Genomic DNA, 17,207 nt, shown 5'->3' with positions numbered 1-17,207 from the left:
AAATGGATTGATTTTTATATCTAAAAGACTCTTTAGAGAGGTTGATGTAATTGTGTTTATAATATGTTTGATGTGTCTGTCTATAATGCGTTTCTCATGCTTTTTTAGTGCTTTTTTATATTTTAAATGTTCCCAAGATAGGGACAAAAATAATATATGGGAATGTAATGAATAGTGTAAATGAAAATATTTTACTTTTTATGACTGTCTCATCTGTGGATGAGAAGCAGAATAGATGTATCTGCCAGTATTGCTTGTAAAGTCATTGTCTCACTGGATATGATCCTTCTAGCATTATGATTTACTGCAAATTCACTTTAAAAATCCTCACCATAAATAAAAAGTTGACTAAGATGACAAAATTATATTTGGCCTGCTGCATGAGGCGTTTTCAACTTCAACATCACAAAAAGGGCTTATAGTCACATGTCCCTTATCACTCCTATATAGATATCTGAGTAATCCTACAATTATGGTAAACAAAAAACATTTTTTTATGTTAAGATTTCACATGTTAATAGTTGTTGCATTGTTCTCAAGTTCAGTATGCAGGGCCTGAGTCTACGAACATGTTCAGCTTCGTCATCCAAATTAACATCCAATTATGTATTTATTAACCACTTAAGCCCCGGAAGATTTTACCCCCTTCCTGACCAGGGCCTTTTTTGCGATTCGGCACTGCGTGATTTTAACGGACAATTGCAAATAACAATATTTTTCACATTTTTTTATACGAAATTCCCCAAAAAAAAAAGTAAAAATAAAATTTTTTTAACATTTTTGGCCAATTTGTTTTCTGCTACATATGTTTGGTAAAAAAAAATCGCAAAAAGCGTATTTTCATTGGTTTGCGCAAAAGTTATTACGTTTACTAACTAAGGGAAAGATTTCTGTCATTTTTGGTGTTTTTTTTAACGCGTAATGGCGGCGATCTGCGATTTTTTTTGCGGTACTGCGACATTGCAGCGGACAGATCAGACCCTTGGCTGACATTTTTGACACTTTTGGGGTTACCAGTGACATTACTGCAGTAATCAGTGCTATACATATGCACTGTTATTGCAAAATGACACTGGCAGGGAAGGGGTTAACTTTATTGGGGAAGGAGGGGTTAAGTGTGTCCCTAGGGGCGTGCTTCTTACTGTGATTGGACATGGCTACTGGTGTAGGAACAGTGATCAACGGTCCTACATAGTAGAACCGTATGATCACCATTCCTACACAGGGGAGAATGACAGGCGGCTTGTTTACATCAGCCGCCTGCCTTTCTCCCTTCACGGCAGACGATCGCGAGTGACCGGCGGACATCGGGTCCGCTGGTCACACGCACAGACTTCCCAGGGAACAAGCCGGGGCGGGCGCGCGCTCGCCCGCTATTGGCTCCCAAGCAAGTGACAGGCTAGTGACGTACCGGTTCGTCACTTTGCCTGGCCGGGCTGACCGCCGCAGTATATGAACTTGCGGCGGTCGGCAACCGGTTAAACAATAAGGAAATGTAATCTAAACACAGGTAGAGTAGGTACTTAAAGCCGTATTAAACCAAAAACATAATATATTGAAGCTTACCAATCATTAGATTTGGCGACTGCATTCATTTTCTTTTTTTAGGCTTTTTCCCTAGACAAATACATAAAAGCTGATCATTGTAAGCAACCCTGCCAGTGGTAAATGGTTTGTTCCATGCCTGTAAACTGACACATTCTGCTGGAGAGCTTCTTCTATTGAAAAGCAACAGACTTAAGGGCTGGATCACCAGATAAAAACAGAAGAAAGAAAGCCTAAAAAAGAAAACAAATGCAGCCATCACAATTAAGAATTGGTAAGCAGTAATATAATAATTTTGCTAAAATGTTTGCTTTTGGGTTTAATACTGTTTTAATTTGATTTGGTATGGAACGCTTATAATTCCTTGTACAATATCACTTGAAGAATAAAGCACTAGGAGCCAATCCGGTATGTTGTAGTGTTTATGTGATGACAGAGAACATACTGATGAGAGGGGAGAATAAAATGAGCAAAGAGATGATCTCATCAGCCTGTTGCTGCTTCTTCTTCTTCTTTTTTTTCTCAGTAAAAGGATTTATTCAGCTAATGGTAATCAATATATTTAAGGAAGTGGATTGCTCAGACAGTATCTTTCATGATCTTGGTCAGTTTCTGGATCTTGGTTTTGGTAGACATGTCAATATATTTGTCCCCAATGCTGACAAGCATTCCTCCTAGGATAGTGGTGTCGGTCTTGCTCTCCAATTTTAAAGATTCTCCTTTGGTGAGGAAGCCATTCAGGGCAGTCTTCAATTGTGTCAAACTTGCTTCATCCAGAGGTGAAGAAGTAGTGACAGAGCACAGCACCTCTCCTCGATGGGCGCTCATGATCTTGCCAAAGGCTTTGATCACATCGGAAGTGTTATTAAGACGACCGTTCTCAGCAAGCAAATTGACAAAGTTGGCGGTGACAGGGGTAAACTTTCCCTTTGTTAAGAGATCGGCAATAGTCTTCTGTTTCAGTGAGCGCTTCACATGAGGGTTAGTAAGGACGATGGACAGTTTAGGGTCTTTAACAAGTGCCGATACTCGGATCGGGTCCTTCTCCACCTGATCCAGCTTCTTCTCCTTGAAAGCAGCAGAGTAGAGAGCGGTGGCATAGCGACCTTCCAAGCCATAAAGCTGGATTGGGGGCCTAACCAGCTTGCTGACTGGTCTGGCCACACTAGTGCTGAAGCAGCGCACCTTCAAGGAGATCCTGCCAGCCGCTGCCATCTTCTCCTCCGGTTGCTGCTGTAGGTCACACCGGAGCCTCCTACCCCTTAGGTCACCTGCTGCTGCTTCTTCTTAACCAGCAACACACTGGGAGTGGGTGTTTTGCTTAACTTCTACAGAGAAAATTCAGGTCACTAACCTGACTCTGCTGTCTTTTAGGGCTGAGTAAATCACAATACTGTCTGGACAGAATAACGACATCTTTGCTATTCGTAACACTTCTGTATTTCAAATTGCATCTTTCTGTAGGCCTGACAAGTTCTGCAGTAGTTCACAGCGTACAAAGACCACTTGGTTCATATAGGCACTCATAGGGGTATATACTGTATATATATAAAAATTGCACAGCTATTTGTCTAGCGAAAATGCTAATATATTTGTTCTATAGGAATGGGGCAAAATTTAATGTTCTTCTTCTATATCCTCAACGGAGCACATGTTATTAATTTATAAAAAAGATGTGGTTTGGGGAATGCAATATTATGGCCACTAAATGGAGCTGAGGATCAGAGGGAATAAATATGTAAGATCTTCAACCCAATCTATTGGCCTTAATGCAGTATCTTCTACAATTGTTTTTTATGAATGAATAACATTTGACCTGTAGAAGAATTAGCCTGAAAACATTTGATTTTACCCCATTCACGCAGAATGAACCAGCAGTTTCACTAGATGAAAAGCTATGCAATTATTTTTTAACCACTTCAGCCCCAGAAGGTTTTACCCCCTTAATGTCCTTTTTACCCCACAAATACAGCTTTCTTTTTGGTGGTATTTGATCCTCTCTTTTTTTTTGCGCTATAAACAAAAAAAGAGCGATAACTTTGAAAAAACAAATATATATATATATTTTTACTTTCTGCTATAAAACATCCAATAAAAGAATGTAAAAATCTAATTTATTCATCAGTTTAGGCCAATATGTATTCTGCTACATATTTTTGGTAAAAAAAATCCTAATAAGAGTATATTGATTGGTTTGCGCAAAAGTTATCGCATCTACAAACTATGGGATATTTTTATGGCATTTTTAATTATATATTTTAATAGTAATGGCGGCAACCAGAGATTTTTAGCGGGACTGTGACATTGCTGGGGACAGATAGAACACTTAACTGACACTTTTTTGGGAACCAGTGACATTATTACAGTGATCAATGCTAAAAATGTGCACTGTTACTGTACTAATGACACTGTCAGGGAAGGAGTTAACATCAGGGGTGATCAAGGGAATAGGTGTGCTCCTAGCTGGTGCTTTCCAACTGTGTGCTTAGCAGAAACACAAGATCTCTATCTTCTTCCCTGTCAGAGCGGCGATCTGCCTTGTTTTACATAGGCAGATCGCTGTTCTGCCTCTCTGGGGAATAATCGTGGGTGGCCGGCGGACATCTGGTCCGCCAGACCAGTTAATTGACTTCCCTGTTAGCCAATCACTGCGCGATCACACCTCCGCCAGTGTGATGGCACCATCTAGTGGCTAATGCACAAAATGATGTACAGGTACGTGATTTTGCACAATAGAGTCGACCTGCCACATTAGATGAATGTTAGGCGGTTGGCAAGTGGTTAAATAAACCCCATACCCTTAAGTCGTGTAGTGAAAAAGCAGATTATTTGCTAATCCACATAAGGACGGGATAGCAGCACAAAGTATAAATGGTAGGACAACAGCATTTCATAGCTACAGTGCTAACTAAACACTACCATGCTGCTCACCCAGCAGATTAATTTTGCCCATTCTAAAAAGGAGGACCCCCACCCCCATGAGAAATTTTAAGTCAGTAGCTAAAAATACTGTAGCTGCTGACTTTTAATATTAGGACACGTACCTGTCCTGGAATCCAGCAGTGTCTTCACCCCAGCCAATGTTTCCATTGACTCTCGCCAATGCCTGTAAGGAAAACCTTCACAGCCGGTCCCTTACTGCGCATGTGCAAAGCACGCTGCGCTTTGTGAATGGCTCGGTAGCAGGGGAAGGAGGAGGGCGGGTCGAATTTCAAGGTATCAGGTACTCGTTCCCCCTCCCCCCTGAAAAGTGCGAAATGTGGCACCAGACGCAGATGGGGGAGGAGTCAGATAAGCCGAGCTTTCTCTTTTGGGTGGAGTTCCACTTTAAAGCGGTAGTATCATAGTATACTTAACTTTTACCTACAGGTAAGCCTATAAAAAGGCTTACCTGTAGGTACAATTAATATCTCCTAAACCTGCATGGTTTCATTGATATTCGCCCTGCATGCAGCCGCTGACATTCGCGGCGGACCTTTAGAGTTCCTTGCTGGCTAGCTGCCGGAAAGTGACTTCCACGCACATGTGCGTGGGAGTGAAGTCATCGCGGCTCCGGCCACTCACAGCACCGGAGCCGCAGAACCCAGAAGAGACGCCGAGGGAGCATGTCAGCTCCCTCAGCGGTGTCCGGGCATCTGTGTCGGGGCTTCATTTTAAGGTAAGTATTTCATAATGAGCTAGTATGCGATGGATACTAGCTCACTATGCCTTTGTCTTGCAGGTTTTTTTTTTTTTTTTTTTTTTTTTGGCGAGGATACAACCGCTTTAAATACTGTACCATAGTGCACCAAAGTAGTACTGTGTCAGAACCATTTTTTTGGGTGCAGCCTTTATAAAATATACAAATTACAGGGTAATCTGTAAGGATTACAAACTACAAACTACAGGGTAATCTGTAATAAGGAGCTGAACATACATTCAGGGCAGGCTCGTCAAACATTTCTAAAGTTTGGGTGCAGAATTTGAACCCCATTGAAATCAAAATGTAAAAAAAAAAAATCAAAAAGAGTGATAGACATTTTTTAGTCTAACAGGCAATAGATTGTCAAACAAATTGCATGGGGTGCAAGGTACTTTCCTGGGGAACATGGATCATGGCAAAAATACATTAAAAAAAAATCCTGTTTGACAGGGAGCAATAATTTAGTGATGCCTAAAGGGAAACATAAAAATTACAAAACTGCTATAAATAACATGCTGGAGGGGGGGGGGGGGGTAGGGTGCACTGACACTGCCTGTGAAGTGGCTTCTTTATATGATATATACAACCTACTGCTGAAATTCTGACATGGGGTGTTTAAATTGCTGGGAAATTAAATTTTTTAGCTGCTTCATTCTGTTTGCAAACAGAGTGGCTGGAGATTTCATGAGATCGTAAGCAGTATATACTATTTACCTGGACATCACAAAAGACCAAAAACACTATATTTAAAATTTTAAATTATTTATTTGAAAATAAATTGGCCGCAGCTTTATTATTGGTATAAATATAAATAAATATTAAACCATTAAAATTAAATCGTATGCTAAAAAACAAGAGCTAAAGAACAGCTCAGCCACTAAGACTCGAATTGTCAATAAAATATAAGATGATAACATTTATGTAAAGAAACTGTCCCCTTTTAACACACAAGAGGGACCACACCACATAAAAAGCCACGACAAGGGGAGGGGGCGGGAAGTGCCACTGGGGATCTTCTTCCTCTGAATGTCAAAATCCCTGGAAGGCTGATCTTATTTATAGGGATCCCAGCAAGTTTCTAGAAAATTCCATGGTTGCCTGATTCTAAGTGATCTATGCTGTCTTTCAGAACTTTCCCTATCAGCTGACTTGGATTAGCCTATCAAAATTCCCACTGTTATTTTATCTAAATAACTGAAATATTTTTTTTTTTATTTAACTGCCACGATCCCATAAGGAAAAGGGGGGCCTTATACAGGCATACCCTCCTTTTCCCCCCATTCATCTGTGTGATCCTCCCCAAAAAATCTACACCAGAGCCTTATCCGAGCATGCAGCCTGGCAGACCAGGAAAGGGAGGGATATCAGGCCACAAGTCTTCAACATGGAGGCTTATCTGGCCAGGTGGGACCCCCCTGGAAAGCACCCTGTCTCTATGTTAAAAAAGACAAAGGCCTCTTCCCTACAGCCCTGTTCATTGGGGGGGGGGGGGGGGGGTCTGTGGGTGTGGGGCTTATCAGAATATAAAATACCACAAAGACACTTTAATATACAAAGAAAAAAATGTGCCACAATGTACATCTATTATCAGTCACATTGTCCAGTGATGCAGATCCATATCAATTATTATACCCGCCAAAAGAACCTGTCACTTTGCATTCACTGATACAAACAAAGGGCCTGGGTCTCCTGGGTGACGTCATTAATATTTACATCATATGGACCATATTCAGATAAGCCCACCACCAGGGGACCCCCACAGTGACTAGGCAGGGCTTGTGAGAAAGAGGCCTTTGTTTTTTGCCAGGGGAGTCACCCCGGCAAGGTACAAAACCATGTTAAGGACATATGTGGTCTGGTATGGTTCAAAACGAAGAGAATATACTTGCCCCCCCCCCCCTTCCTTGTTTTCTTGATTTTTTCCATGCCCTTTCCTCTTAAAATTCATACCAGACTCTAAGGGTTTTTGTTTGCATGGGATCTCCGTGCTCCTTTGCTTAAATGGATGGGGATTCACTGGTTTTTAAGGACTCGACAGTGCCTTAAGTCCTGATGTCCTTTACAGCCATTTACAACAGGAAGCAGTCATATGTAATAGTGGTAGTAGAAACACCATTATAAATGGCATTTAGTCCTGCTAAATAGGCAAATGTTTGAGCATTCATTAAAATGCCCGAACAGCTGAGGTTCAGTTTGAACTTGCTTTCGGTCCAAACCTTAAGCTCATACCTAAGGACATTTGGGAGACTGTTTGTCTCTTTTGTCATACTTAAAAAAGCAGTGCTTACTAACCTATAGTGTGTATATTTTGCATGGCTGTCCATAATCTTGAGTTTTTGTTGCACGTTTGCTGATGTACCGTATATATCAAAGTCTACACATATTTGAGTTCTCTGTGTTCAGGATAATAAGGAGAAAATAACTGAAAATGTTTTGAATAATATTAAATATACTGTAGAAAGTCTATTAAGCTTTAAACAAATGAGTATTTTATTCATTTATTTGTTTTTTGCATTTCACCTGTTTTACTGTTTACTATAAAAATGTATATTTAGCGTATATTTGAAAACACTGTGTTTTTTATATAAAAACTGTATGAAAATCATTTTGGTATGCAAAGCAGTTAAAATGTAATATTAAGGAATTTGGTGCATACAAAACCATGGTCTGTTCACAAATGTTTTGTTGACCTCATAAACATTAAAGTGTTAAAGAGGATATTAGCAGCAAAATAATTTCTAAAGCATCTTCAGTATGAATTTAAACAAAATGTATTATTATTTTATTATTTTTTTTGCCATTTTTTTAGCCTGATCTATATCACTGTAATCTTGCATCACATTTGACAGATTCAGTTGAAGTGTGTTGCTAAACTGAAATTTGGCTCTAGGCAACTTTAAATCTTTTTTAACAAATTTCTTTGCTCTAAACTCGTATATTTTTAGCATAGACTTTACAATAACATTTAATATGATTGCTTCCCTTTAAAAATGGCAAATATTGTAATAATAAACTTGGCTGCCTGAAAATTTCTGCCCTGTGGCTGAAATAATTTGAATAGAATTGTAGAGCAATTAAATAAATGCACATTAAGAGACTTCCAATCGAATTTAAACACTAATTAATTTAATTAATCAGATGTCTGTTCATTTATTTGAATCTGTATCAATTTATAGAAGTCCATCCAGTTGCTGTAAAACTACTGCTTGATAAAGATTAAATGCATAGTCATGAATAGGATTCAGAGGGAATATTTCTGTGTTTAATTAGACTGCATTTTTATTTTATCTGATCAGCACTCCTGGAAACATGTGATTTCTATTTAAAAATGTTCTCAACTCTTGGAACAGTAAAATAGTTTATTGTGCATTCCAGACCACAAAAAAATAAAATAATAATAATATTAATAATATCATATTGTAGCAATTACTTAGTAAGTAATACAACCTGAAAAGCAAAATGCATTTGTCAAAAATATTTAAAGACCAACTGAAGTCAAAAACTTTTCCTTTTTGGACAGTGTGGGATAGGATATAAAGTAATTTGAGAGCCCTCTGGCATCACTCTGGTATCTAGACAGTACTGCATCATCCTGCCAAAAGCAAGATGTATATACAGTATCTCACAAAAGTGAGTACACCCTCACATTTTTGTAAATATTTTATTTTATCTTTTCATGTGACACCCTAAAGAAATGACACTTTGCTACAATGTAAAGTAGTGAGTGTATAGCTTGCTGTCCTCTCAAAATAACTCAACACACAGCCATTAATGTCTAAACCGCTGGCAACAAAAGTGAGTACACCCCTGAGTGAAAATGTCCAAGTTGAGCCCAAAGTGTTAATATTTTGTGTGGCCACCTTTATTTTCCAGCCCTGCCTTAGCCCTCTTCGGCATGGAGTTAACCAGAGCTTTACAGGTTGCCACTAGAGTCCTCTTCCACTCCTCCATTATGACAAAACTGAGCTGGTGGATGTTAGAGACCTTGCGCCTTCACCTTCCATTTTAGGATGCTCCACAGATGCTCAATAGGGTTTAGGTCTGGAGACATGCTTTGCCAGTCCATCACATTTACCCTCAGCTTCTTTAGCAAGGCAGTGGTCTTCTTGGAGGTGTGTTTGGGGTCGTTATCATGTTGGAATACTGCTCTGCGGCCCAGTCTCCAAAGGGAGGGGACCATGCTCTGCTTTAGTATGTAAAAGTACATGTTGGCATTCATGGTTCCCTCAATGAACTCATGCAGCCCCAGACCATGACACTCCAACCACCATGCTTGACTATAGGCAAGACACACTTGTCTTTGTACTCCTCACCTGGTTTCCACCACACACGCTTAAAACCATATGAACCAAATAAGTTTATGTTGGTCTCATCAGGCCACAGGACATGATTCCGGTAATCCATGTCCTTAGTCTGCTTGTCTTCAGGAAACTGTTTGGGGGCTTTCTTGTGCATCATATTTAGAAGAGGCTTCCTTCTGCAATGACAGCCATGCAGACCCATTTGATGCAGTGTGCGGCGTATAATCTGAGCACTGACATACTGACCCCCTACCCCTTCAACCTCCGCAGCAATGCTGGCAGTATCTCATACATCTATTTCCCAAAGACAACCTCTGGAAATGATGCTTAGCACTTGCACTCAACCTCTTTGGTCGACCATGGCGAGGCCTGTTATGAGTGGATCCTGTCCTGTTAAACCGCTGTATGGTCTTGGCCCCCTTGCTGCAGCTCAGTTTCAGGGTCTTGTTATGTAGAGCAACAATCCTTTTTTTCAGATTCTAAGAGAGTTCTTTGCCATGAGGTGCCATGTTAAACTTCCAGTGACAAGTATGAGAGAGTGAGAGTGATAACACCAAATTTAACACACCTGCTCCCCATTCCCACCTGAGACCTTGTAACACTAAGTAGTCAAATGACATTGGGGAGGGAAAATGGCTAATTGGGACCAATTTGGAAATTGTCACTTAGGGAGTTATTTTGAGGGGGTAGCAAATTTACACTGTTATACAAGCTGTACACTCTCTACTTTACATTGTAGCAAAGTGTAATTTCTTCAGTGTTGTCACATGAAAAGATATAATAAAATATTTACAAAAATGTGAGGGGTGTACTCACTTTTGTGAGATACCGTATATACATCTTGCTTGTGGCAGGATGATGCAGTACTGTCTAGATGCCTTAGTGAAAATAAAAAAAGAATACAATGACACCCCTGAAAAAGTAGCTTTTCATTCAGTTTTTCAAGAGCAGTTTAAACAGTCATGCCTTCAGTCCAGTTACTATTTAAAGGTTGGAGAGATACTATGAATATTACAAAGGACTACCATAAGCCCTTTGTATGGACCAAAAATACTGTCAGAAACAGCTCACATGGAACAACTGAATTTCAACAAAGCAAGGAGGAGGATTGTGCATCAAACAAAACTCACCTTGGCAAAAAATGGGTGTGGCTTTTAAGGGCCATAGAGTAAATAAATGAAATAGAGTCTGAGTCTACTAACAGTACACACTACACACATTTGACATGGTCTTTGTACCCACAGTGGCTTCTCGCCTGGCACTGTACATATATAGCAGGGTGGGACAAGCGTCGTTCTGGGAGGATGTGCCCATACATCCTCCCAGAACTGTGTCTTATGTGTGCCCCTAGGGGAGTGCACTGGTGTGATCCTGTGCCATGGTGGCTTTATAAGCAATAATTTCTGACAGTTCTTGGCTGCATTCATGCATCCCCTGAGAACTACTGGCTCACAGCTACTGGTCACAGCTATTACATAGTATAGGGCTGCTGATCACTGCCATACCAGGTACAATGTCACTAAACACTGCCACACCTGTCACAGTGCCACCACATCAGTGTAAGCCAGCAATGGTGTCCCTGATTGCTGCCACACCAGTCCGAGTATCACCAAACCAGCGTAATCAACAATAGTGTTCCTGATTGCTGCCACACTGATCCCCAGTGTCTCCAGACCAGTGCAGCCAGTAAAAATATGCCTGATCACCACCACACCAGTGCAGTGTTGCCTCTGCCTGCTGCCTGTACTGTCCCTGGCCTGTTTATTGACCATGTTTCTGAATGTTGCCAATCCTTTGCCTATTTGCTGACCATGTTTCTTCCTCTGCAGCCTCAACTGGCTCATCTGCATGTCTGACTGACTAAGTTCCTGCAAGACACCAGTTCCAGCCATCCTCTGTGGATATGTGCACTCCTTGAACCACAGAAATTTGTTTGCTCTTCCTTTCTTTATCCTCCAGTACTTTCTGGCCAACGAATATGTCATTCTTGTAGGTAGGCCTGTAATAGGCTAAGCTTGCTTGGCTTATAGGAATTGGGACTGCTATAGGTGACTCTACACTAAGTTAGATTCCCTGGTCACTCTCATAGAGGCAACAATTACAGTAAATTGCTTTTGCTACATTTGGGTGATTTATGTGATACACAAGATACAATTTCCAGTACATAATTAGCCCAAACAGTGAAAAAGTCTCACACATGTAGTATCCCTATATTCAGAAGGAGTGTCAGAATGTGTTTTGGGATGTAATTCTAGGTATGCACATGCTGTGTGTGGGAAATATACAGTACTATTAAATTAACAAGTTTGTAAAAATTTTCTTCCTGCATTTCTTCCAAGAACTTTATGACAAAACAATGACGTCTTCAAAGAACTTGTCATACCTTGGGGTGTTTGCTTTCCAAAATGTGGTCATTTTGTGGGTGTTTCCACTGTTCTGCTGCTATAGGCCTCCAAAAATGGGATGGGTAGACGCTTAAGTTAGTTAGATACTTAATGTGTGCTCCTTGAAAGCCCAACGGTGTTCTTTGGATTTTGGACTCCTCTATGCATCTAGGCTCACACATATGGTATCTCCATACTCAGGAGACATAGTAGAATGGGTTTTGGGGTATAAGTATAAGTATGCCTATGTTGGGTTTGGGAAATAGCTTATTAAAATGTCACGTTTCTGAAGAAAATGCAAGTTTTATTCAATTTCTTAATTTTCAAAAACAAAAAAGAGAAAAAAAATGACAACTACAAAAAAAAAATCACCATGCCTCTTCATAAATACTTCAAACTGTTTACTTTCCAAAAAGGGGTAATTTGGGGGTTATTTGTTCTGTCCTGGAATTTCAGGGCCTCAGGAAATGAGATAGGCAGTCATTACATCAGTACTCGTCAAAGCTCTATCTGTCACAACATTTCCATTGTGTACAGTGTAATTACAGAGTATTTGTTTTTCAAAGTGTGACAGCTGAAAGCTGAAAATTGTCCTGGGCAGGAAAGGGATGAAAGTGCCCGATTTGAGGTGGTAAAAGAAAAACTTTACTAAACACTTGGGGGCTACTTATGAACCAGCAATTGTTGAGAAAATAAATACTTATGTCAACAGTAATACATGTACAGTCCAGCTTAAAGAATGCATCAGTCAGGACTGACAGGACAAGTGCAGAGGTGGGGATTATGTAATATAGTGCCCCTTACACTGCTAATAATGGAGTGATAGGAGACTCCCCCTAACAATGGTGTTCCAGTGGGCCAGTGTAGCCTCCTCCTAGCTAGAGGCATCATCCCGGTATAACACCGCAAAGTTAGCCGACATAAATATACCTTACTTTGCGGTAAGTGGTTAATAATTCACACTCAAATTTACCTACAAAACTGATTGTTTTATTTAGACAGGACAATAAGAATTTTAATTTAGACAATGAGAGACTGAAGGCAAACAGCTTCTGTTGTACTTGCTTTTTAAGGAAATGAATGCATCCTGAATTAACTTTTTATTTAAAAAAAAGATAGTAATAAATATCATAAAAATACACGTGCTTAACAATAAGGCTTTTCCATTAGTTTGGAAGCCAACATTATCTGGTAAGAAGCCATTTGTCTCTTTGCTTCACTGGGGGCTTCTATTTGTTATCTCTGCTGTGAGAGGAGAGCCGTCTCCACCTGCATGCTGAGACTTGTGGTTCTTCTATACAGCACAAATTTTTTTTTTACTATTGGATTTTCCCTATTCAAGGACTTTTCTTATGGACTTCTCACTTTCAAAAATGTTTCTGGATTTATGTGCACATGTATTTAAAAATGTTCTTTGATATTCATTACTTTTTAGCGCTACACTTTTTTTATATTAACAATAAGGCTTAACAACTTGGATTTCAAGTTACGTAGAACCGATATAGTTTTTCTTTATTATGGAAATCCTCTTTAACCACTTTCCGACCGAATAACAGCTACAGCGCGGTCATCCAGTTCTGGGAGGGCACCTCCCAGGACCATGCCCCGGCGCGCTTACTGCCATGCGCTCTGTGATCACTGTGTCCTTCGGACCCAGCTGATCACAGATTGGGGTAAAGAGCCAATCACAACAGCTCTTTCCTACATGATCAGCTGTGTCCAACCACAGCTGATCACGATGTAAACACACTTAACAGGTATCGACATTCCTTTCCTCACTATCACAGCGTGAGGAGAGAGCCAGTAACTGGCAAGTGTGAAAGGGGACATCTACACTGATATTCAGGGCACTGATCATAAGTGTCCTGATGATCAGTGCAACCCCACAGTGCCTATCAATGATGCCTATTAGTGCCAATCAGTGCGGTCAGTCAGTGTTGCCTATCAGTGCCCTTCAGTGCTGCCTATTAGTGCTGATCAGTGCCACCTATCAGTGCTTATCAGTGCCACCTATCAGTGCCTAACAGTGCAGCCTCATCAGGGTCTCCTCATCAGTGCCCGCCAGTGCTGCCTCATTAGTGCCCATCAGTGCTGCCTATCAGTGCCCATCAGTGGCACCTATCAGTGCCCATCAGTGCTGCCTATTAGTGCCCATTAGCGCAGCCTCATCGTTTTGCAAAATTTTATAACAGATACTAAGAAAAACTATTTTTTGTAGTTATTAAATACCATCAAAAGAAAGCTCTATTTGTTGGAAAAAACTATAAAAATTTAATTTGGGTACAGTGCTACATGACCACATAATGACCAATTGTCATTCAAAGTGCGACAGTGCTGAAAAAATTTGCCTGGGCAGGGCAGGAAGGGGGTATAGGTGCCCAGTAGGCAAGTGGGTAATCATTCAAGTTTTTCAAAAAAACATAATTTCTATACACAGTTAACATTTTCCTAACTGCAGTAATTAAAACAATGCAAGCAACACATATATATATATATATATATAACAGGAAACAGTATTTATTACTGTAATGGATACCTATAGAGACAATTACTAGATCCTTTATACTTAAAAAAATCCTCTCTGGGTGATCGATGTATATTGCAGGGATTTTTAACAAACTTTGTTGCCAAGTCCTACCTTTTTCTACTCTGAAGAAATACCTCTTTGTTAGATCATGTAATGTGGAAGACCGATTCTGAATGTAAGTGACTTTTTCCTTTTTTTATCAGCTGGTGCACTTGCAGGGATCTAATGAGGAGAGTGGCAGAGTCTGCACTCCTTTTGAAGTGATTAACACTTTAGGAGAATCTCAACAAAACTAACATTTTTGTTGCAGAGGATGTCTATAATCTGACTTGTATCTTAATGAAGACTTTTGGAAAAATTAGTGAGCCAATCACACAAGCAGGAAATTACATCTCTAGGGGTGTTCTGTACAACAACTGTATGCAGAAAACCTCCAGGTTGCCATATTGCATTGAATTTTACAGAAAATTACATAGCTGCAGATTTAAAAAGGAAAGGTATTTTTTTAATAACAATAAATTACAATATGGCTTGTGTGGCAATTGTACTGTATATCCTATATATTATTTTCATTTGCAACATGTTTTACTCATGTAAGTTTTATTACCCTTTATTGTAAAGGAAGATTTATCAGTTAAGGTTTAAAAAAATAAAACCTTTCAGGAATCCACAAAAATTGACATTTATTTGGCCTGCCCATTGTGGTCCTGTTTGTGTTGTGGAATTACCTGCAACCACACTTTTCCTTTCCTGTGGTTTCCCAGGCTATGCTTAGCTTGCAAATATATATTATATGTGTATCGGAGAAGTCCTACTTCCTGGTTACCTAATAAAATTGTGCTGTGCCATACTACACAACAGTTGTGTTTTACTGTTTCAATGCAAGTCTGTGAGTTAGCGGACAATGCATGTCCCTTAGGTCCCCTTTAACACAGATGTTTCCCTTTGTTTCCTCATTTCAGTCACTTTTTTTTCAAACAAAAGACTGATCAGTTTACATCAGTTTTTCATCAGTTTACATGATTTTTTTTTTAAAAAGTTTTTACATTGGTTTTTTTACATCCACCTAACCACTTGAGCAGGGACATAGGCAAGGGGGAGTCAAAAAGGCAAACACATGATGTCCCTGTCAGTGGCAGAGTGTAGCGTGTGTAGTGCTGCAGTCAAGGCTAATAGATCATGCGGTCAAGCTCAGACTGGCTGACACAGTTTTATACCACCAGGCAGATTTGAACACAGCAGGAGCGGCATCCATGGTCCTGGCCACCCCACCCCACCAGGCAGTATTGAGCACAGCAGGAGCTCGCGCCCTTGGTCCCACCAATTCCGCCAGACAGCATTGAGCACAGCAGGAGCGGCGCCCATAGTCCCGCCAACTGCTCTCTAGTGGTGGGCGGGACTATGGGCGCCGCTTCTGCTGAGTTCAATGCTATCTGGTGGTATAGAACTGTGTCAGTCAGTCAAGTCCTGACAGCATGAGTTTGGCGCATGCCCAATGATCTATTAATCCTTGCGGCAACACTACACACACTACACTCCGCCACTGACAGGGACATTATGTGTTTGCCTTTTTGACTCCCCCCTTGCCTACGTCCCTGCTCAAGTGGTTAGGTGGATGACTGAGGAGGATGGTGGATGAGGTGCACTAACAGCTGTAAACATGGCAGACCACTGTTCTGTCAGTAATGAACACAGGGTTTCTGTGTTCCTCTTATTCAGGAAAAAATTGGTCTGGTCATTAACCACCTCAATACTGGGCACTTAAACCCCCTTCCTTCCCAGACCAATTTTCAGATTTTAGCGCTGTTGCATTTTGAATGACATTTGCGCGGTCATGCAACACTGTACCTAAACCAAATTTGTGTCATTTTTTCCCCACAAATAGAGCTTTCTTTTGGTGGTATTTGATCACCGCCAGGTTTTTTCTTTTTTGGTGCACAAATAAAAAAAGACCGAAAAGTTTGAAAAAAAAAAAAAAGTTTTTTTGTTTAGGTTATAACATTTTGTAAATAGATATGTTTTTTCCTGCACTTATGAGCACTGATGACGCCACACTGACAGGCACTGATGAGGAGACACTGATGGGGTGGCACTGATGGGGTGGCACTGATATGCAGCACTGATGGGCACTGATAGATAGCACTAATATGCAGCACTGATGGGCACTGATGTGTGGCACTGATAGATAGCACTGATATGCAGCATTGGTGGGCACTGATAGGCAGCGCTGATGGGCACTGATAGGCAGCACTGATGGGCACTGATCGGCGACACTGATGGGCACTGATAGGTGGCACTGATGGGCACTGATAGGTGGCACTGATGGGTGGCACTGATCGGCACTGATGGGCACTGATAGGCAGCACTGGTGGGCAATAATGGGCACTGGTGGGCGGCACTGATAGATGGCAATAACTGGCACTGGTGGGCAGCACTGATAGATGGCATTGGTGGGCAGCACTAATAGGGGGGCACCACTGGCAGGCTCTCTGAGCCCTGTTTGCCATCCCTGGTGGCCATGGTGGGCATCCCTGGTGGTCATGTGTGGGCATCCCTGGTGGCTCTAGTGGCACCCCCTCCCCCCAGGGCTGCACTGGTAATCAATCATCTGATTACCAGCACAGACCCCCCCTGTGATCAGTGAGTAATTAGAAATACACACTGATCACCCCGGCTGCAGTATCGATCCTCTGCTCTTCTCCTCACTGACAGGATCTGTCAGGAGGAGAAGAGATCGAAGCCGTTACAACGGCTGTATTGACATTACA

General features: G+C 40.9%; 1 protein-coding gene across 1 annotated transcript; it reads right to left on the bottom strand.

Annotated features, from left to right (window-relative positions):
- Nucleotides 1-2,097: 2,097 nt before the first annotated feature.
- Nucleotides 2,098-2,810, bottom strand: LOC309544286 (ATP synthase subunit O, mitochondrial-like). The gene has a single exon (XM_082243192.1). It carries the CDS (start codon nucleotides 2,758-2,760, stop codon nucleotides 2,125-2,127), a length of 636 nt encoding a protein of 211 aa, XP_082099318.1. The 5' UTR covers nucleotides 2,761-2,810; the 3' UTR covers nucleotides 2,098-2,124.
- Nucleotides 2,811-17,207: the final 14,397 nt, after the last annotated feature.

Source organism: Pelophylax lessonae (assembly GCF_965119305.1).
Source record: "Pelophylax lessonae genome assembly, chromosome: 1".
Taxonomy (NCBI): domain Eukaryota; kingdom Metazoa; phylum Chordata; class Amphibia; order Anura; family Ranidae; genus Pelophylax; species Pelophylax lessonae.
Note: the sequence above shows the minus strand (reverse complement) of the source record. Positions and strands in the feature narration are given on the sequence as shown.